The sequence below is a fragment of the Populus alba genome, chromosome 1 (assembly GCF_005239225.2).
Source record: "Populus alba chromosome 1, ASM523922v2, whole genome shotgun sequence".
NCBI lineage: Eukaryota > Viridiplantae > Streptophyta > Magnoliopsida > Malpighiales > Salicaceae > Populus > Populus alba.
The window spans coordinates 17,517,397-17,539,736 of record NC_133284.1 but is presented as its reverse complement, the minus strand read 5'-3'; the positions used below and the strand labels follow the sequence as shown (position 1 = coordinate 17,539,736).

General features: G+C 37.2%; 1 protein-coding gene across 1 annotated transcript; it reads right to left on the bottom strand.

The window, feature by feature from the left end:
* Nucleotides 1–4,947: 4,947 nt before the first annotated feature.
* Nucleotides 4,948–8,781, bottom strand: LOC140954410 (uncharacterized). The gene is made up of 6 exons (XM_073403842.1): nt 7,330–8,781; nt 7,048–7,173; nt 6,536–6,939; nt 6,154–6,454; nt 5,816–6,066; nt 4,948–5,290 (listed from the first exon to the last, which is right to left on the bottom strand). Exons 1-6 carry the CDS (start codon nt 8,779–8,781, stop codon nt 4,948–4,950), a joined length of 2,877 nt encoding a protein of 958 aa, XP_073259943.1.
* Between the last annotated feature and the right edge of the window lie 13,559 nt (nt 8,782–22,340).

Genomic DNA, 22,340 nt, shown 5'->3' with positions numbered 1-22,340 from the left:
GAACCACAGAGAGGTTAATTGTATAAATTATAAATAACAATGCAACAATAACAATAATAATGATAATAATAACAATAGTAGTACTAGTAATAGTAATAATAATAATAACAATACTCAGTACGTGGCGTTGTTATAACCTGAGAATAATCGGGTCACAGGTTTCCAGCATATATACTGAGTTTATGAACAGATAATAATAATAAACAACACAACAACAACAACAACAATAATAAAGAAGAGAAGGAAGAAATTAATGAGAACTTTGAGTTGAAAGATTAATGTAAGGATTAAACAACGATAAAAAATAAATGTCAAGGTTAGAGGATCCACTAATGGTACTTCAAACAAGTATAATATAAACTCTTAATACTCAATTGGAAACCACACATAAAGGAGGTTCCAATCAGATTAAAAATTGTTAATATGATTACATTAGTTATGTTTATTCGAATAAAGCTAATACTTTAAATGTTGGCAGGCATTCATGATTATAACTTATGTTAACAACAAATCAAGTTCCTTTCATAGCTCAGGTGTCGGTTATACCATACAGTATGGGCTATGAAAGTACCAAGTATTTGTTTGTACCAAGTGTTATACAACATAAATCTAGATTAACCATTTAACAAGCAAAGTATTAAAAGTGAACAAGATAACAAATATAAAACATGTTAGTATCCAACGTTAAGGTCCATGTTAAGTTTATATTATACTTATTCTTACACCATTAGTGTACCCTTTTCACCTTGACATAATTAACTTAGCAAAACATAATGAAAGAAAGAAACATAGATGAACAAGATAAAAACATAAATGAGAAAGAAGTTAACTAAGTAAAGGAAAGGAAATTAAGTGCATAAACTTGATATTAATGAAAGCAAAACATAAGCAATACAAAGAGAGAAAGCAAGAGCATGATCTTGATCTAGAAACTAAGATGCCTCAATACATGGTAAGTGCCTCCTTTTATAGGCCAAAATTTGGAACTATTGATTTGTTAATTAATTGATGAGTGGGTGGCCACATCTTGACTTGGTGACAATTCTTATCTTCTTGTCTGAACAAGACGTCATTTATAACATCAGAATTTGCCCAGAATCCTCATGAATGTTTTAGGAAATTGTTTCAGCTTTCCAACAAAAAAAAGATGAGATCATTTGGACTTCTAGAACTCAAGATATGGGCTGAACACTAAATAGTGTCTGGGCTGCAAAACAGCTTAGGACTTCTTCGTTGTTCCTTCATTTTGGACTTTCAAACGGCCTTTTTAAATCTTGGGCTCCACATGAAAGTTGTAGGCCTTTGTCTTACCTTTCCATCCATATAAAATGGACCTAAATCCGAGATCTAGAGCTCCAGATATGATCCAATTACCGAGCAATGTTCCGGTTTGGACTGCACCGGCATCTCTTTTCTAAGTTTGGCCATCTCTTTGTCCTTTCACTTTCAATACTAAACTCATCAATCAATCCTTTTATTTATGTGATAGGCCTGCATTTAAGATGAGCATTTACCATAAATTAAGGTATCTTATAGTATCAAACTTGTTATTATAAAACATGCTTTAGTTAAGGAGTTATTGATACTTCAAGTGCAAAATGATGATATAAAACCTTGATAAACATGCACTTTTAAGTACTAATCACTAAACTGTTCAGAATTTATATAACATCTGGATGAACGACATATCCAAATTCCAGACCAATCCAACGATGAAATGATGATTTAACAGCTGACGAACAAGGCTGTCTTGAAGGGTGATTTTCCAAAAATGTTCCTCCGGTGACAGCCCTCAAACGAAGTCTGATATTTACAATCCCTCCGGTCAGAATGTAGGTGACATTGAGCAACGGTGGAAAGTCAAACTATGGCTGCCGAAGTGCATGCCCTGTTGAAATCCCAAAACCCATAGTTTCAAATCAATTTATTCTTTCTATTTTTCAGCAAATCAAGCCATTATCATGTAATTAATCTCAAAATTCACATGAACAATTACTCCCCCAAAATATTTATATGAACCCTAGAATTTTAAACTTGGAGGTTTTCTTCTCCTCATGCAAGAACAAGAGAGAAAAATCATGTCCTCCTCTTCCAATTTACTAAAGGGTATGTTGCTTACCTTTGCTACTTTAACTTATTTCAATGAATTCTTGCAAAAATTTAGAAAAATCATGTCCTCCTCTTCCAATTTCCAGCTTCTTCTCTTTGTTTCTCTCAAGCTCTATAACTCTCTAAGTTGTTATTTAATTTGTTTTCTTGGATAGAATCCTCCTAAGAACACTCCCTTTTGATTTAGCTTGAAGAAATGAAGAGAAAATAAAGAAAATGGGACAAAACAAATGGTCTCCCTCCTGTTTTTTTTTTTTCATTTGCAGAGGACGTGCTCTGTTTTTAAAGAGAGGAGAGGAGAGTATTTGTTTTGATAAAATTACAAAAATGCCCCTTGTGTCATCTTCTTTCATTTACCCGATTTTCAGTACTCTTCGTAAATCTTTTCCAAACTCCGATTGACACGAAATTTAAACCTAATATAAAACAATATGTCTGGAGATTCCTTACAAAATTTCAACCCGATCCAACGGTCGGATTGAGATATATCATCGATATTGTAAAACTAGACAATTAGTGTCTTTTACACTAAAATCTGAATTTCATGCATTAATTTATTTACTTAGATCCTCATGACATTTCCCCTTAATTTATAATCAATAAATTCAATATTACCACATTTATCATTTATTTGTCAGAATACGTGTTTTGACTGGGGTTTACATATCTTCTATTTTTTTTTTCTTATTCTTTTATCCATTGAAACTCATCACCGGTTTCGCCAATGTTACAAGTTTTAAACTAAAAATCATGACTCTCTTTTCGACTTCAACAATATCTTTAAATTTGTTTATGGAGATCATTCTCTCTCTCACATGACACATTTATTGTCATTCCTACTATTTATTCATTTCTTTCATATCAAATATCCATTACTCATCGAAACGTCATTACTTCGATCCTATGTGTTGTTTTTTTATTCTTTCTTTTTATTATTATTGTTGTTATTATTTATTTTTATTTATGGGGGTTTACACATAGTACCAAGGGTTTCCATCCACTTCTCTTTCAACTGAGTAGCAATGAGCTGGGTTATTTCTGATACTGATGTGTACTGGCTGTACCTTGTGCCCAAAGTCTATCTTGGTCATAGATGCTAGTGTGGCCAAAGCATCTGCAAACTGGTTTCCTTCCCTTCCCAGATGGGTGAACTCTATTTTCTCAAATTCTCTAGCTAGCTTAGACAGGTATTCTTGGTAAGGCCTTAACTTCTCTTCCTTGGTTTGCCATTCTCCTTTTACTTGGCAAATGATCAGCATTGAGTCTCCATACACATCTATCTTTTTAATGTTCATCTCTAATGCAGCCTCTAAACCAAGAATGCAAGCTTCATACTCAGCCGTGTTGTTGGTGCACCCAAACTGCAGCTTAATTGAAACCGGATATGCTTCTTATTAGGAGAGATTATCACTGCACTCGCTCCGTTACCACATACATTTACAGCACCATCAAAATACATAACCCACAAATCTGATTTCTCTTCCTCGATTGCAAGCACATCTTCATCGGGAAAGTCAAAGTTTAACGACTCATAATCTTCCATAGTATGGTCAACCAGGTGATCGACAATAACACTCCCTTTCACGGCTTTCCTTGTCATATATACTATGTCATACTCAGCCAATAGAACTTGTCATCTTACAATTCGGCTAGATAGATAGGGCTTTTCACAAATGTACCTCAACAGGTCTAATTTGAAAATTAAACATGTAGTGTGATACAACATATACTGACGTAATCTCTTTGTAGCCCATGTTAGTGCGCAACATAGCTTCTCAATCACAGTATACCTAGACTCATATTCCGTGAACTTCTTGCTTAGGTAATAAATGACCATTTCCTTCCTTCTGGTTTCATCATGTTGCCCAAGCACACATCCCATTGCCATTTCGGTTACTATTAGGTACAATATCAATGGCCTTTCTGGTACAAGTGGAACAAGCAGAGGTGGATTTATTAAATACTGCTTGATTTTCTCAAAAGCCTCATCACACTCTTCATTCCATATTCCAGGGTTCTTCTTCCTTAACAAAAAAAAGATCAGATCACAAGTAGTGGTTCATTGGGATATAAACCGAGCAATGTAATTCAGCCTTCCTAAGAAACCTCTCACCTCCTTCTCAGTCTTGGGGGGTGGCATAGATTGAATAGCCTTTACTTTTTCAGGATCCACTTCTATCCCTTTGTCACTCACCACAAATCCCAACAACTTACCGGATTTCACCCCGAATAAACACTTTGCTTGGTTAAGCCTCAACTTATATTTCGTTACCCTTTCAAATAATTTCTTCAATATTTGGACATGATTCTCTCCTTCTTTAGATTTAGCAATCATGTCATCCACGTATACTTCAATCTCTTTGTGCATCATGCCGTGAAACAAAGTCACCATAGCCTTTTGGTAGGTGGCCCCAGCATTCTTTAAGCCAAATGGCATGACTTTGTGGCAAAAGGTTCCCCATGGTGTTATAAAGGTTGTCTTCTCCTTATCCTCTTGTGCCATTTTTTTCTGATTGTAGCCTGAAAACCCATCCATGAAGGAATATGTGGAGCTGCGTGCTGCATTATCAACTAACATATCTATGTGTGGTAAAGGGAAATTATCTTTAGGGCTAGCCCGATTTAAGTCCCTAAAGTCCACACAAACTCTAATTTTACCTTCCTTTTTGGGTACCACCACTATGTTTGACACCCATTGTGGATACTTGACTACCTCCAAAAAACTAGTGTTCCATTGTTTTTCAATTTCTGTCTTTACTTTGATTAAGATCTCCGGATGAGTTCTCCTTAACTTCTGTTTAATCGGCTTGCATCCTTCCACCAGTGGTATCCTATGTACTACAATATCCGTATTAAACCAGACATATCCTCGTAGGACCAGGCAAAGACATCTACATAATCTCGAAGCAGTGCAATCAACTCTTCCTTCTCTTCATGTGTGATCAAAGTCCCTATTTTCAGCTCTTGCTTGATTTCTTCATTACCTACATTTATGGTTTCCAGTTCCTCTTTAGCGGGCCTCCAAGCCTGTTCGTGTTGTTCTATTAATTTTGTGAATTCCCATATGTTTTTCTCCTCCCATTCCTCATCTTCTACAACTACTATGTATTCTTTAAAGTTTGGCCATTCATTCTCAATGTAAAGTGGAGGTGTTGTTGTGGAGGATCCACTTTCAGGGTTCCTGAAAGCGAAAAGTGATGTGTAAATGCATAGTAAAACATCAAGATGAATTTTGAAAATGCATGATCTCATTAAAAGCAAAAGATTGGCTCAAAAACAAAATAAAATCCAATTGACATCTTGAGCCTCGATTGTTAATGAATAAAAACAAAATAAAGCAAAAAAAGGCAAACAACATAGATAAAATTATAATCCAACAATCATTGTTGATTACATTTTAAAAACCAATAGAGCTTCTTGGGTCTCCCAATTCTGGAACTTCTCTCCTTCGGCTAGCTTTCGAACAAAAGTCTTGACGGTGACTTCTTCCAAAGTGTGGGTGGTTAATTGTGGCAGCTCCTCATCCCTTTTTTTGGATTCAATTTTCTTAGCAATGTCCTTGACTTGATTTTCCTCCAGAGTGTTTATGTTCATTGAAAAAAACTTCTAAAGGAGGTTTCCATGTCCCTTATCAGGTTGCATCACATATGCAGCCTTTGGAAACGAAATCCTGATTGGAGGGATGGCTAAGCTTTATTCTTCAGGCTTCCTTCCTTTAATCCTAGCCATTCTCTTCTCCCTTCTTGCACCAGCAGCTCGCTTGTAATCCTCCTTCTTGGGCTTATATCCAAGCCCAAACCTCTGTTCTGCAGCTTTCAATTTGATTATATCCATCCATTCAAGCCTTCCTTTCTCAATGTCATATGGGAAAGGAATCTTGTGTTTCAAAAAGCTGTTAGCAGCCATTTTGGTGGCCTCTGAGATTTCTAGCTTCCACAACACAATGTTCTCGGGCACCTACTTGGTATTCACAACCTCAAATGCATGAAGGTTTCCATCCTTACAATCTTCAGCTTCAATGAATGGAACCGCCACATTTCTTACCATTGATATAGTCTCCTCAGCCTTAACAGTAACTAGAACACCATTGTCAATGTACTTCAAACATTGATGTAGCGAGGAGGTGACAGCTCGCGCGAAATGTATCCATGGCCTTCCTAACAACATACTATAGGAAAGGTGGATATCCATCACTTGAAGGATTACTAGAAAGACTTGTGGACCCACAGCTAGTTCGACCTCAATTGTCCCTATCACTTGCCTTGGTGAGCCATCGTACGCTCTAGCCGTCATCACACTAGGTTGCATGTGTGAGGGATCTACCGGCATTTCATCCAGCATATGCCTTGGTAACACATTAAGGGCCGAGCCGTTATCGATGAGAACCTTACCGATGAGACAATCTTTGCATCAGACCATGACATACAAGGGCTTGTTATGTCCAGTTCCTTCAGCGTCAAGTTCATCTTCCGTGAAATATAAGTAATTGGCAGCATGGATCCTCCCTACTAGATGCTCCATAGTCTTTTGTTCAATATTTTGGGGTACATAGGCCTCATTCAGTACTTTTTGCAAAGCATTACGATGCGGCTCGAAGCTGAGTATTAATGACATGATGGAGATCTTGGCAGGGGTCTTCTTCAACTGATCCACTATACAGTACTCACTATGCTTCATCAATTTCAGGAACTCATTTTTTTCTTCCTCAGTCACACGTTTATTCACCTCAAACTCTTTATCGAGGTCCAACACCTCCTTGCCCCTAGCCTTTCTTTGTTTCTCTAGTTCTTCAGGTGTGAAACAGTGACCACTCCAAGTTAGCCCACTTATCTCAGTTCAGAACAACGGCAAAGGAGTTTCAATATTCGAGGTATAACCATAATCTCTAGGCATCACTCCATAGTCTACTTTGTTTGCATATGAGGGCTTAGTTAATACCAATTTTGAGAGCCCATTAGCTGTTGATTGGATTCTACATTTCTCTCGATTCTCTATCATCTCTATCTCTTCATTGTCATTTACGGCCTCAATCCTTAACTCTCCTAGAGTTAGCATTCTTGCAACCTTTTGATGAAATTCAATGCATTCATCAATGTGATGCCCTTTCTTTTTATGGAAGGGGCAAAAGTTACTTTCCCATTTGCAGCATTCAGTTGATTTTTCCAAATATCCAGACTACAACAACATAAAGTATAGCTTTGTCATGGTCACTTTTAACACTCTCTCTTTACTACCAATCTCCATGGTATTCACTCCACCACTACTAGCGACATGTTTGGGTAAAGGGTTTGAATTCACATTAGGCGAATCCTCGAAAGTGACCGATCCAACTTTGATCAGTTGCAATACCTTTCTTTTAAAAGCAAAGCAAGCCTCAATGCTATGACCCACGTGACCAGCGTGGTATTCACAAGTCACCTCGGGGTTGTACCAGGTAGGGAAAGGTGGTTGCATAGGTGGTACGGGTAGGGGAGCTATCTGCCCAATACTCAACAGCTTGGCATACAACTCTTTTAAGGTTATTGGTAAAGGTGGTAATTGTTCTTTCGATGGTCGGTTGTCTCTTCTTTGGTAATTGCTTTGGTTATTTGCTGGGAATTTTGTTTGATTGGGTTGGTTTGGGATGGGGGGTTTGGCAAAATTGATACTGGTGACTTGGGTGGTAGGTGTTTGGTAGTTTTTGCCTCTCCCTTCTAGATTATTCACCTCATTTTCTCTCTTTTTCCCAATGAAACCTCTCTTCTCTATAGGTTCTACAATTCTCCCACTTCGGATTCCTTGTTCAATCCTCTCAGCAATCCGCACAACATCATAGAAATGTTGTGCTGAACTACCCATAAGGTGTTCATAGTATGGAGCCCTAAAAGTATTAGCAAACAGTGTCACCATCTCCGTCTCTATTAGTGGAGGTTGTACATTGATAGCTTGGTCATGCCACCTTTGAGCATAAACCCTCACAGACTCTTGAATTCCTTTCTCCATGGTAATCAGACTGGTCCTATTAGGAGCAATCTCAAGATTAAACTTGTATTGCTTTAATAAAGCATCTACCAGGTCCGTCCACTTCTTGATCCTAATGTTGTCTAGCCTCATATACCAACTGAGGGCCGATCTTGTCAAGCTATCCTGGAAGAAGTTTATTAACATTTTATCATCATGGATAACTTCTGCCATTTTGCTATAGTAGGAACGAAGATGGGTCTTTGGGCATTCCATCCCGGTATACTTAACAAACTCTGGCACTCTGAACTTCTTTGGAATAACAATGTTAGGCACCAAACATACTTCAGCGGCCCTAATTGGGTCAAATAAATCATTTCCTTCAATTGCCCTTAGCCTCTCTTCTAGTGCAGTCCACTTATCATACCCTTCATGATTAGAGAATTTGACGTCATGTGGATCCTCGTTTGTTAAATCCATTGTAATAGGGATTTGGATGGGCCGAGTGGGATTAGGATGCTGTTTATTTGGTGTATTTGCCCCCATGTTTATAGGTGCGATAGGAATTTGAGCTATTGCTGGTGCTTCATCAGGTTGAGTAGACGTTCCCTCTCCATCTCTGGCTCTCAACATTTTCTCTAACATACTGGTTATGTGCGCCACATCATTCTGAACTCCTTTAAGTTCTCTTTGGTATTGAGCTTCTGGTTGTGACCTTTCTTCATTTTCCATTCTTTTTCTTTGTTGAGTGTTGTGGATTCTAGAAGAGGGACCTATGTTTCTTAATCTGCAGATGCGTGCATAGATGTATGAGAAAAATGCATGATTGTGATAAGAATGCTTTGTTCATTGGGTATGGATGCAGCCTTCTTGTGAATGAATAATAGCCACCACACATTATAAGCATAGTTTCTCTTGTCACATTGCTTTGATAGGAGTTCTGCCTTTCGAGTCGTTTGCTTGAATCATATTCACCAAGAGACAAATTTTGCATAAGAAGATGGGTCAATGCCCTTTTCATTAATGCTTGATAAATTTATTACATTTAGAAATAAAAAGAAATACAAAATGTTAATCCCTTTCCTCCATAAACTCTTTAGCCAAAGGTAAGAAGGCAAAGCCGCGGTTCTCAATCTTCCCTAGAAAGGCATCAGTTTCAGCTAGGCTTCGACGATAGCGAATGATGTCTCCTCCCACATTCCATGCATTGATTCTAATAATTCGAGCATGTGCAGCAGCTTCGTCCATTTGCTCATCTGTCTTGGTCATCTTTTCTATGAGCAACATGTTGGTTTTGTTCAAAGCAATGTTGTTGGCGTCGATTTGATCTTTGTGTTTTTCCATTGCTACTAGCTTCTCGTCTAAATACTTCACCTTTTCACGCTCCTTATCAAGTTTTATCCTCATAACTTTTATCTCATTCTTCTTAACCGCTAACTCTGCTTCAACATCCTCGAAAGCTCTCCTTTTACTTTATTTTACAATCCCCATTGAATGGCTTTCTAACTCCCTATATTTCTTATTCAAATCCTCATACTTGCCAATCCTATCCATCAGTTCGAACTTCACTTGTGAAAATTTTTCTTGGTAACACTCTACACTTCCTTGGCAATCGTTAAAGTCAATCTCCATTGCTTCAAGTTCAAAGGAACTTTACATCCAATCCAAACTCATTCCAACTAGGTCCTTCTTACTTTCTTTCCTAGCAATCTTCTCCTCACCTAGCTTTAACTCAAGCTTTGTTATTTTCGCATCTCTAGACTGTATTTGCTCATCTAGAAATGCTCTCCTTTTATCCTCTTCTAGCATCATTTCTTCCAACATTGCCTTGTCTTTTCTGTTTTTGCTCAACTCTATTCGAAGTTTTTCCACTTGCCTTCTCAACTCATCTTCATTGTTAACCCTTTTTCTCTTAATAGGCTCTTCTACAGCTTGAAGAGATTTGGCTCCTACACAAGGCATGGCTGAAGCAGCTAAGCCTCTCCATTTTGCATATCCTTCGCTTGCACTTGGATCTTTTAAACCTTCTATCTCAACCAAAACCAGATGCTTCCAATCTTGTTTGATGATCTCCAAAACCTCTTATGCAATGGGATCTTTGAACAAACCAAAGAATTGAGCAATTCCCATAGTCTTGGGAACAAACTGCATGCCCCCAAGTTGCCTTACCACTAAGGCAGGAGCATAACTCACATAACCTGTAATCCCTACTAATGGTACCCAACGTCTTTGTCCACAACTCATTAGGACCTTTACTGTCGTTACCCATGGGGCTCTCCACTTAAAATCACTATTAGGCAAACCTAATTTGTCAACCCAACCTTGGTTGTCTAGATCTCCCCATTCTTCTTCTTCTACTAACTTTAGGGGTCTTTGGGTGAACCACCAAAAATTATTGAAGACAGGCTTTTTTGTTTTGATATGGCTAACCATCCAAATATACAACAATTGCGTGCAACATCTCATTGCTCCGTTTCCGGTCCTCCTACAATGGTTAAGTGTTAAAATCATTTCAGCTAAAATAGCAGCCACTAGATTGATTTATGTATTCTCATACTCTACATAAGTAGCAACGGTCTCCAAACTCACTAAACCAGTCTGGCTTGGGAACAACACAAGGCCAAATATACCCAAAGCAATCAATCTCTCATTTTCTAATCCTGACTTCTTTTGCAATTCAATTTCTAGCATCCTCCATTTCAAACCGGTACCATTCTTTTTCAAAAACTTTTCCAAGTTGGAGATTCTAAGCAGTTTTGACAGTTCGGGGATGATCTTGTCAGATCTCAAAGGCAAATAAATCCGATACAAGTTGTTTTGAAACTCGGTCAACATCCCATATTCCTCAACAGTTGGACATAGGTCTATGCTTCCAAAAGAAAAACATCGATAGCATGGATCCAAAAAATGAACTAGAGCTCGCATAGCTAGGCTTAAAACTTCTACCCTTGCATCTTTATCTACATTCTAAAAATGAGTCGTTAACTTGTTCACCTCATTCATAATGCAATTCAGGTTCTTGATTGGTGACATCTTCTTAGCATCGCTTTTAAGGCAGTCTCCTTCAGTCAATTGTGACAGTTCAGAATTTTTCCCATACTCTATGATGAAAGATTTAGTGATGATGGCAATTTCGTTCACAAGTCCTGCAATTCAAAATGCATTGGGTTTAGACTTGTTTTGATGCAAAAGATATTATGGAGCATACACCCTAAGGATAGGTTCTAGTTCTTTTACGTGAGACATAGGGTAGGTTTACTACTTGGTCTCTAAAAAGAGGGTCTCTTGTTGTTCCAGTGATCACCCTCGTAAAGACGATATGGAGGTCTAGCAGATAGTGGGATGGCACGTGTACCAATCACAACCAGTCTAAACACTCAGCAAAGAGTTGGGGTTTACACAAACTTAAACCTTGACTCAAGTCATAAGGCAAGCTGCTAGTTCCCCACTTAACTTAAAGTTACATGTGTGTGCCCTCAAAAACATAATAATAATAATAAAGTGATGCATGACTATACCATGTATGATAGAATGTAAAGATGCATGCTAAAGCTTTTAAACAAAGTATCATTCATGTAAGAAAACAAAAACCAATAATACATAGCATAAACAAACAAATTATCAAGCCTAGTCCTAAGTCCCCAGTGGAGTCACCATCCTATCACACCCTTGCGGCGGAGCGCGGCGACCATTCTATTGATTTTGGGTTATTTTTTATGTTTTTTGTGTAAAGGAGTCGCCACCTAGTATTTTGGTCACTAGGAACCCTAACTAGTCTTTCAGAGATTATAAGGCAAGGGACTGGTTGCATAAAGGGAAGGTATTAGCACCCCTAGTATGCCCTACCTAAGGTAAGCTGCTTGGTGTTTGGTTTGCTCTATAATTGCTATGGTGTTGGTGTTTTCTAATCCCATCAATTTTCCTAGGTTTGATTCAAATAAAATTTATTTGGATAGAAATCCAAGGAGATTCCATGTGCTTTGAAAGCTCATTTTTCCCTTAGTATTTTAAAAGTTTGCGACTTGTAAATCGCAAGGAAGAGGGACAAAAACTTAGAAATCTAGGGCGCTAAAACAAACCTATTTTTTTTTAGTATTTTATACTCTCACGGCTCGTAAACCGTGGAGTAAAAAATTTTTGAAATGTCCTCGATTATAATCAAGGCTTCTTTCAAGGATGTGTGCGGATTTATTACTCCCAATAATATTTTGGATATTCGTCCTTTAAGGATTTCTTTATCCAAACATTAGCGGTGAATAATAGATGAATTCCCCCTACCCAAAATAAGATTTTTATATTTTTTTGAATTTGGCCAATACCCTTTGGAGTTTTACAAACATGTTGTAAAATCCAAAAATGCAAAAAAAAAACAATTTTGGTTGTGTTTAAGAAATCCATGTGAAAACACATTTAAAAAAAAAACTTCCAATATTTTTTGTATATATATAAAAAAAAAGACATTCGAAACATGTTAGGGTATTGGCCATATGCAACACATAAGAAAACAAATTTGATATATATATATTTATCACATTGCGTCAAAAAAACAAAAAAAAAAACCGAGTATTCTAAACACAAGACTAATATTTTTATAATAAAAAGAATTTAGATCTTAAAATAAACATACCAAAAAAATCATAAATCACTTTCTCTTTATTTATTTTTTTAAAAAAATTAGTAAGTCTGGCGGGTCACTTGCCCAAACAAGTGACCCGGTTGGACAAAAAAAGAAAAAAAAGAAAAGGGGTGCAGTTTATAAAATATTTTTCAAGTGAATTAATTCACTTGAACAGTGCAAACTTAAAACAGAAAAATGCATGCTGCGGGGTAAAGAGAAAAACAGACCTAGAAGCAAAGAAGCTGCAGCGACGTTGTTTGTCTGTTTTAAATATTTTCCAGTAGATCCTTTTGTAGCTGATAATAACTAGAGACCGAAAGACTCACTTGTGCCTCCTTAGCTACTGGTAGATGACGGGAGAAACAAGGATACTGAAGCTGATGTGCTGGCTGCAATGGTTTACTGCAACAACTGGAAGCGAAGAAGTGGTGCCTCCTTAGCTACTGGTAGATGACAGGAGAAACAAGGATACTGAAGTTGATGTGCTGGCTGCAATGGTTTACTGCAACAACCTCACGGTGATATCAGAATGCAAGCAAGAAACTCCCTCTGTTCTGCGTTTTTTTTCTACTCTGCCTCTCTTGCGTTTTTCCTTTATTTTTCTGCTCTCTTTCTGCTATTTTTTTGCTCTCTTTTTGCTATTTTTTTGCTCCCTTTTTGCTGCCCCCATTAGGTCATTAGAAGGGCTTATATATAGTCTAAATATGTCTCTATTTAGGAAGGATTCAATGCATTAATCCTAGGACATAAATCCCTACTAATTTGCAGTAAAAAAAAACACAAAAGGAAGCTACAATATTCTGATTTTGTGTTGGTGCAGTACGTCTGATTTCTTTCTAGTTTTAGAGGAGGGTGTGGCTATTTTCTTTCCTTCCATAGGGCCAGCTGCTCCCTTTGAAATGAGGCCAGAAAAAACATGATTGCAGCTCCCAAAATCAGGCATGATGATAAAGGAAAAACAACAAGAATTTGCAGTGAAAAAAAGGAAAGAAAATCAGCAGGAGGGTGCAGCTGCAAGGTCTCATTTTCCTTATTGGTGTGGAAAAAATCCTATCATTTATGATGATCCATCCCCCCTATCCAGCTTTCAATATCCTTCTTCAATTCAATCCCTCATTTTAACAATTTTCGATTCAGTCTTTGGTGCAAAAAAAATCCTTCGAATCAACCCCGCGAACTTGGGCTATATCCTTCCCGCGGAAGAATTTTCTGCCTTCACGTTAGATATTCAAATGGAAATATCTTGAGCTTTTGATATTGGAATCAAGTGATTCAAAAGCCAAAATTATTCTACGCATCTAGGACTACAACTTTGATGAAGGAGTCGAAGTCAGATACAATCTTTTTACAGAACAGAATCTAGCAGTAATGTGGTTGGGCGAAAGGGATCTCCAGGTCTAAACTCAAAAACTGACGAATGCCGAGAATCCTGATATGATTGAGAGTATGAACTGAGAACAAAAAATCACAAAACTAGGCCAAAAATAGAGTTTTTTTTAGTGCAGACTCGGGTCAATATCCTTCTCGCAGCAGAATTCTCTGCCTTCACGTTAGATATTCAAATGGGAACATCTTGAGCCTCTGATATCGGAATTAAGTGATTTAAAAGCTCAAATTCATCTACGCATCTAGGACTACAACTTTGATGAAGGAGTCGAAGTGAGTTAAAATCTTTTTATAGAACAGAAACTGGCAGTAATCTAGTTGGTCAAAAGGGATCTCCGAGTCTAACTCAAAAACTGATGAATGCTGAGAATCCTGATATGACTGAGAGTATGAACTAAGAAAAAAGATCACAAAACTAGGCCAAAAATAGATTTTTTTTAGTGCAGACTCAGGTCAATATTCTTCTCGCGGCAGAATTCTCTGCCTTCACGTTAGATATTCAAACGGGAATACCTTAAGCTTCTGGTATCGAAATCAAGTGATCGAAAAGCCCAAATTCATCTATGCATCTAGGAATACAACTTTGATGAAGGAGTCGAAGTGAAATAAAATCTGGCAGTAATCTAGTTGGTCAAAAAGATTCTTGATCTGACAATGCTGAGCATCCAAATCTGACTAAGAATCTACTCTAAGAACAATGATCCCTAGGACTTAATAAAGGTGTACGTCAATTTTTCAACATGTAATAAGTGACAGAATATACCTAGGATGGTCATATATCGTACGAAACCGAGACAAAATCAGAGCCTAAGTTGGAACAAAAAATTGCGACAAAAGCAAAACCATTTTTTAGTGCAAATTTTGAAGGATTTATTCAACCTTAAAAACAAGATAATGAAGGAACGAATTTAGCATTCTGAAGACTCCTGATCAACCTAAGAAAACCTGATGATTTTGGTAGCAAAGGGGAAGGCTAAAAAGAGCAGAAAATAGCTCACACCAGGTTTTTTTTTTTTTTGAAAAAAACATTTCTTATATGCTTTTGTCAATCTTCTAGCGAACATGAGCTAAACCCCTACACTCTATTCAAAAGAGGTATACACCGTCTCTAGCACGTGGGGGTCCAAAAAAGAGTAACAACAAAAACATTAAATGAAATTTTAAATGTAAATAATGTTTATTAAAAATTAATATAAAGGAGGAGGAGGAGGAGGAGGCTGGCTGTTATGCGGCCAAAAAGGATTGGGTGCACATGTTCCACCTTGTGCCATGTTCATGACTATTTGACGAAGCTCTTCATAGGCCGCTCTTTGTTGTTCAGAATCTGCTCTGTATTGTTCTTTGAGTTGTGTGTACGTCTCTGATAAGTGGTCGCACTTTTACTGCAAGGCCACAAACTCCTTATATTGGGAGCTCGATACTGATTGGGAGCTCCCGACAGTTGAAGCAGTACGGGTCATCCGCAAGTTGTCAACTGTAGTGTTGGAGAGCCCATAAACCCGATTCTTATCGGGTCCACTTGATGATCTAACCTCCATCCACAAATCCAGATCGAATTCTGGATGGGTTGAAGGATCGTCCCAGTATGTCTCCCTCAACCGATTATAATAGGTCTCCTGAAAATAAAAAAAAGTAATCATCATATTCAATTCAATAAACATAATAATAACTTACAAAATAAAATGGTTGAACAAACATACCACAAAATGTTGAGCACGGCTGTCAACGAACTGTTGCACCCCCTTTGGCGGTCTTGACTCCGCACGTGCGTCTCCACAAACAGCTTCATAGGGCTCAGCTTGCGTCCAAGAGAGGTAGCCTATAATGAAAAAAATTTATTAACAACAAATAAATTGAATGATATATTTCATTTAAATTAATTTTATCATCCATTTCGCATGTGCAGCAAACGGAACAGAGCCGCCGGTGTGCGTTGTCACCGAGCCATGAATTGGCTGATTCCGGTTGCCAGCACCGGATTGTGAGCGTCATGTGAACCGCTCAGACATCACGTACTCAAGATAGTGCGGCCATATATCCTCCGGGATGTATATCGGTTTGAAATCCCTCCAAACCGCAACATCGTTCCAGCCTTAGAACCCCCTATCCCTCGCAGTTTTTTTTGCCTATTTTTGGGCTTCATACCAAAAATCACGCAACCTACTTCACGCAAGCAAAAATTACATTTCGAAACATAAATTTTTTTGTAAAAAAAAGTTGTATTGTTTTCGATGTTACCTAGTTGCCGCGTGATTTTCCCACACCCTCCTCACAATAGTGTTATGTTACTCGTTCTAGCATAATCGATTTTGTGTATAAAAAATAGTTTTTTAAAATGTTAATAATTTATTTACAATTATATTAAGAGTTTATTATAAATAAGCTGAATATTATATATTAACACGAACCTGAAATTTAGAAAACCATGCATTGATTTGAGGCATCCTGAAGCCTGGATATCTGACTCCATTGAAACAATGGAATCTCCATCGACGATTTAAACGCCGATGACATTACTTGGGCGGCCTCAATGTTTGTGAACCTGAAAAGAAATGAAATTAATTAAATAGTGACTTCATAAATTATGTTTTTAAATTTGATTTTTTTTTAAAAAAAAAAAACTAAAACCTTAACAAACTTACATTGAAAGATTGTCCTTCCATTGTGCCTCATACTTGCGAGTCCATTGATTCCTCTGTGAAGGCACGCCGCTTCTGCGATGTGAAATAGCGCTGGAAGAGGCAGCATCAGCTGACGGCGCAAGTGGTGTAGGTGCCTCTTTTTGAGAGGCACCTAAGGAAATATCTTCCTCGCTGCTAGACGAACTTGATGCGACCGGACATGAAGCTCTGGTTTTCATTCTGTGCATCTAACCAATTTTATATAAATAATTATTTAATTAAATTCAAATGTTAAAAAAAAATCAGCAGCACCTCCCCTATACTTGGATACTATCCAAATCCACAAACCTGCAAATATTAACAATAGCCACAACCAATTGACCCAATCTATACTAATTATTCCAACATATTCAATTACTAATCCCAAGGTAAATTCAACATTAACAATTACAATTCAACAAATTATTCAATAATTATGCCAATACAACAAAACAATAAATTCAAAATAAATAGAAACAATTAAACACAAATCATGCAATAATAGAGTAAAATTAATAATTCTTCCAACATATTCAATTACTAATTCTATGGTAAATTCAACATTAACAATATTAATTCAACAAATTATTAAATAATTAAGCCAATACAACAATAAAATATATTCATTAAATTAAAAAAGAATTATAAACTAACAATTAAAAAACAATGGAAATAATTAAACACAAATCATGCTATAATAGAGTAAAAATACTAATTATTCCAACATATGCAATTACTAATTCTAAGGTAAATTCAACATTAACAACAAATATTTAATAAATTAACTAATTACAATTATGCCAATACAACAATAAAAAATATTCAATAATTTTTTTTTAAAAAAAAACTATAGACTTTAGGGAAGAAATATGCATACCTTAATAATGTGTTGAAACAAAAAATTTATCTACATTACAAAACAATTCAACAAAACAAAAATCATAAAAAGCATAAAAAATAACTATAAATAAAATAAAATGAAATAGAAAAAAACACATACCCTTTAATGTGATGAAGATTCACAACCAAGCTTGCTAGAGATTCAACAAAACTTTAAGATTTGAGAGGAAAAAAACCGAAACCTTGAAGATTATGAGGTGAGAAACGGAGGAGAAGAAAAAATGAACTGAAGGGGCGGACGCAACTTATAGTGCAGTTTTACCGACAGATTCACCGACGGAAATATAAAATTATTATTATTTAAATTAAATCCGTCGGTAACGTGCTAAAAATCCGTTGATAATTTTTAAATTTCGCACCGAATTTTTTAATTACCCTCCATATTTTTCGCGGTCCGTTGGTGATTTTGTCGGTAAGCTGACACGGTCAGATGTGCATTCAATTCACACCCTTTGGAATTCACACATTCCGTCGGTATTTTTGTCGGTAAAATTTTCCCACCGACAACTTACCGACAGACCTATTTCGTCGGTATGGACGTCGATAACGTCGTTGGTATGGACGTCGGTGATTGTGGCATTTTGGTGTAATTATTTTTGAACTCTCTGTGAGATGCCGAAAGATGGTGGTCTGTCGGTATCAGCGTCAGTGATTGTGGCATTTTGGTATAATTATTTTCGAACTCTCTATAAGATGCCGACAGATGGTGGTCTGTCGGTATCAGCGTCAGTAATTGTGGAATTTTGCTATAATTATTTTTGAACTCTTTGTGAGATGCCGACGGACAGCAGTCCGTCGGTATGGACGTTGGTGATTGTGGCATTTTGCTGTAATTATTTTCGAAGTCTCTATGAGATGCCGACGGACTACTATTCGTCGGTATGGACGTCAGTGATTGTTCAATGTATAAGAGATGTTGTGTTTATATTTTCTATTAACCTTGCAAAAAATTCAATGATAAACTGTCCATCACACAAAACAATAGCAATAGTGCTTAAACAATAAATATATATTTCGTGTTACAAAATATATCATCCATAATGTAAATTACATGAAGAAAAGGGTTTTACACAGGGCTTCGTTTCGATAGTTACTCAGAATTATCTTCTTCTTTGTCATCAATTGAATAGTCATGACCTTCATCGCAATCTTCAATATGGATATCATCTTCTTCATCAATATTTTCTTGTCCGCTAGAGCTCAAAACAATGTTCAACTCCTCTACGTCAATATCAACAAGACTATCATCGGAAACACGAAAATTTGAATTTTCTTCCAATTCAATCGAAGGAGCAACTCGATATGGTTCAACCAACTCACTAACTTGAAAGAATTCATCCCGCACACTTGTGTCTTCATTCTCATCCTGAATAACCTCGACACGACCCCATGGTTTCGTTTTTAAAACGAACAACCAGTCAACTCTTGATCGATCCTTTCTAAATGAAGGGGTGTATGTGTAATAAACTTGTTGACATTGCTTTGCGAAAACAAAGACATCATTTATGTTGCGGAGTCTAGCTTTTGAGTTGATTTCGACCAGACCATGGTGCTTATCAACTCTGATTCCTCTGTCCCTCGTGTCATACCAATAGCATTTGAATAAAAACTTTGTATTCTACTCGCTATGATATTGTAGTTCGACGACCTCTTCTAATCTACCATAGTAGTCAACTTCTAACTCACTACTTGTGGATCCTTTAACACAAACACCGCAGTTGTATGTCTTTCTTTCTTGCCCGTATTCTCCAGTATGGAAAACATATCCATTAACAAAATACCCGTTGTAGCACTTAACTTTTCTTTTAGGCTTGAGGCTTAGTGAAAACAATGACTTAGACGCACTTCTTCCCATTTGATAAACCTTGTATACATGTAATGTACATCAATAAATGGTAAATGAATGAGAATCTCGTAATGACATGCATACGTACAGTAATTTTGCAAGTTAGAATGAGTTTGTGATAATGCTTAGATGTGTTCTGAACCATGTGGCAAATTGTTCATCTTGTAATTGAAAGATCTCGGAGTCGGTCAACTACGAGTTATTGGAGAGAAAATATTATCGATGTTACCTGCAAGTGATAATGAGTGTATGATTTCACAATATATAATTAGCAATATATTACTGACAAAGCTTAATTAGTATTACACATATATAAACTTACTGAATAAATGGTCTCAGCTCATCATAGTTAAATAGAACATAGTTGTATGCTTGTTTGAATTCTATTTCCGACAAATATCTTCCTCCTACGACATTTTTAGGTGTGGGTCGTCCAGTATTGGAGAATATTGATAAGTTCCCACTGGAAGGCACTTCACCGCCATCATCATGTCGTGGAACACGATTGATTCTTTTTCTCAGATGAGGTTCAAAATAGTACGAGATAAATGTTGAGATCTCTTCAATAATATAGGCCTAAGATATCGAAGCCTCTACATGTGCCTTGTTCTTAACCTTTTTCTTGAGATTAAACAAGTACCTGCATTGAATTACAATTCAAGTATTTCCAATTAAGAAAAACATATAAAATACTTTTAGATATGAATTCCATTGCAACTGTAATATCCAACCGTTCGAATGGGTACATCCATCTATACTGGACCGGTCCTCCAGCTTTTGCCTCAAAGGGTAGATGTATAGGGAGATGCTCAATTGAGTCAAAAAATGAAGGAGGGAATATCATCTCAAGTTTGCATAGTGTCTCGATGATATTCGTTTGAAGCCTCTCAATGTGCTCAACATTCAACTTGCTGGAGCATATATCTCTGAAAAAATGATTGATCTCCGTCAGTGCATCCCATATTCCCTTTGGCAACAAATCACGAAAAGCTAATGAGATGAGTGTTTGCATAAACATGTAGCAGTCATGACTCTTCATTCCATACAATCTGTAGTCCTCTATGCTAACAAGACTTGATATGTTCGATGCATGTCCATCCGGAAAACGCAGACTCTTAAGCCATTTGTAGACTAGCAGTTGTGCCTTTTTCTCTAACACGAAGTTTGCCCTTGGTTTTGCAATCCGTGACTCCTCATAAACCAACTCTATATTTTTACGGTTACAGTATAAAGCTATATCCAATCTAGACTTGATGTTGTCCTTTGTCTTCCCCTTCACATCCATGACGGTGTTGAAAATATTATCAAACACGTTCTTTTCAATGTGCATGATGTCAAGGTTACGGCGGAGAAGATTGGTCTTCCAATAAGGAAGCTCCCAAAAGATACTTCGCTTTACCCAATTATGGGTCAAACCAAAACCAGGAAACTTTTGCTTACCTGATTGAAGGCCAAACACAATGTCACCGTACTCTGATACAACATGATGCAATTCTTCACCAGAAAGATGCGAGGATGCAACATCTTTTTCAACTCTGCTAATAAAGAAATCTTTTCTATTCTTTCTGAACCTATGATTAAGTGGCAAGAAGCGACGGTGACAGTAAAAAAAAGAAGCTTTACTTCCATTTGCTAGCGTGAATGCCTTGTTGTTTTCCATGCAGTATGGACATGCGAGTTTCCCATGTGTGCTCCAACCAGAAAGCATTCCATAAGCTGGAAAATCATTGATAGTCCACATCAAAGCCGCCCTCATAAGGGAATTTTGTTTCCTTGATATATCATAAGTTAGAGCTCCGGAGGACCACAACTGCTCCAGCTCATCAATCAATGGTCGAAGACAAACATCTATATTCCACCTCGGGTTGCTTGGACCATGTGATTCCATCGGTATTTTGAACGGTGAACTGGTCCCATCACACGTACGGGTCACCTGTTTTGAATCCGTCGGTGATTCTGTCGGAATATCATCTCAAGTTTGCATAGTGTCTCGATGATATTCGTTTGAAGCCTCTCAATGTGCTCAACATTCAACTTACTGGAGCATATATCTCTGAAGAAATGACTAATCTTCGTCAGTGCATCCCATATTCCCTTTGGCAACAAATCACGAAAAGCTAATGGGATGAGTGTTTGCATAAACACATGGCAGTCATGACTCTTCATTCCTACAATTTGTAGTCCTCTATATTAACAAGACTTGATATGTTCGATGCATGTCCATCCGGAAAACGCAGACTCTTAAAAAATCTGCAGTCCTCTGTATTAACAATCTGCAGTCCTCTATTTGTAGACTAGTAGTTGTGCGTTTTTTTCTAACACGAAGCTTGCCCTTGGTTTTATGACCCGTGACTCCTCATAAACCAACTCCATATTTTTATGATTACAGTATAAAGCTATATCCAATCTAGACTTGATGTTGTCCTTTGTCTTCCCCTTCACATCCATGACGGTGTTGAAAATATTCTCAAACACGTTCTTTTCGATGTGCATGATGTCAAGGTTATGGCGGAGAAGATTGGTCTTCCAATAAGGAAGCTCCAAAAGATACTTCGCTTTACCCAATTATGGGTCAAACCAAAACCAGGAAACTTTTGCTTACCTGATTGAAGGCCAAACACAATGTCACCGTACTCTGATACAACATGATGCAATTCTTCACCAGAAAGATGCGAGGATGCAACATCTTTTTCAACTCTGCTAATAAAGAAATATTTTCTATTCTTTCTGAACCTATGATTAAGTGGCAAGAAGCGACGGTGACAGTAAAAAAAAGAAGCTTTACTTCCATTTGCTAGCGTGAATGCCTTGTTGTTTTCCATGCAGTATGGATATGCGAGTTTCCCATGTGTGCTCCAACCAGAAAGCATTCCATAAGCTG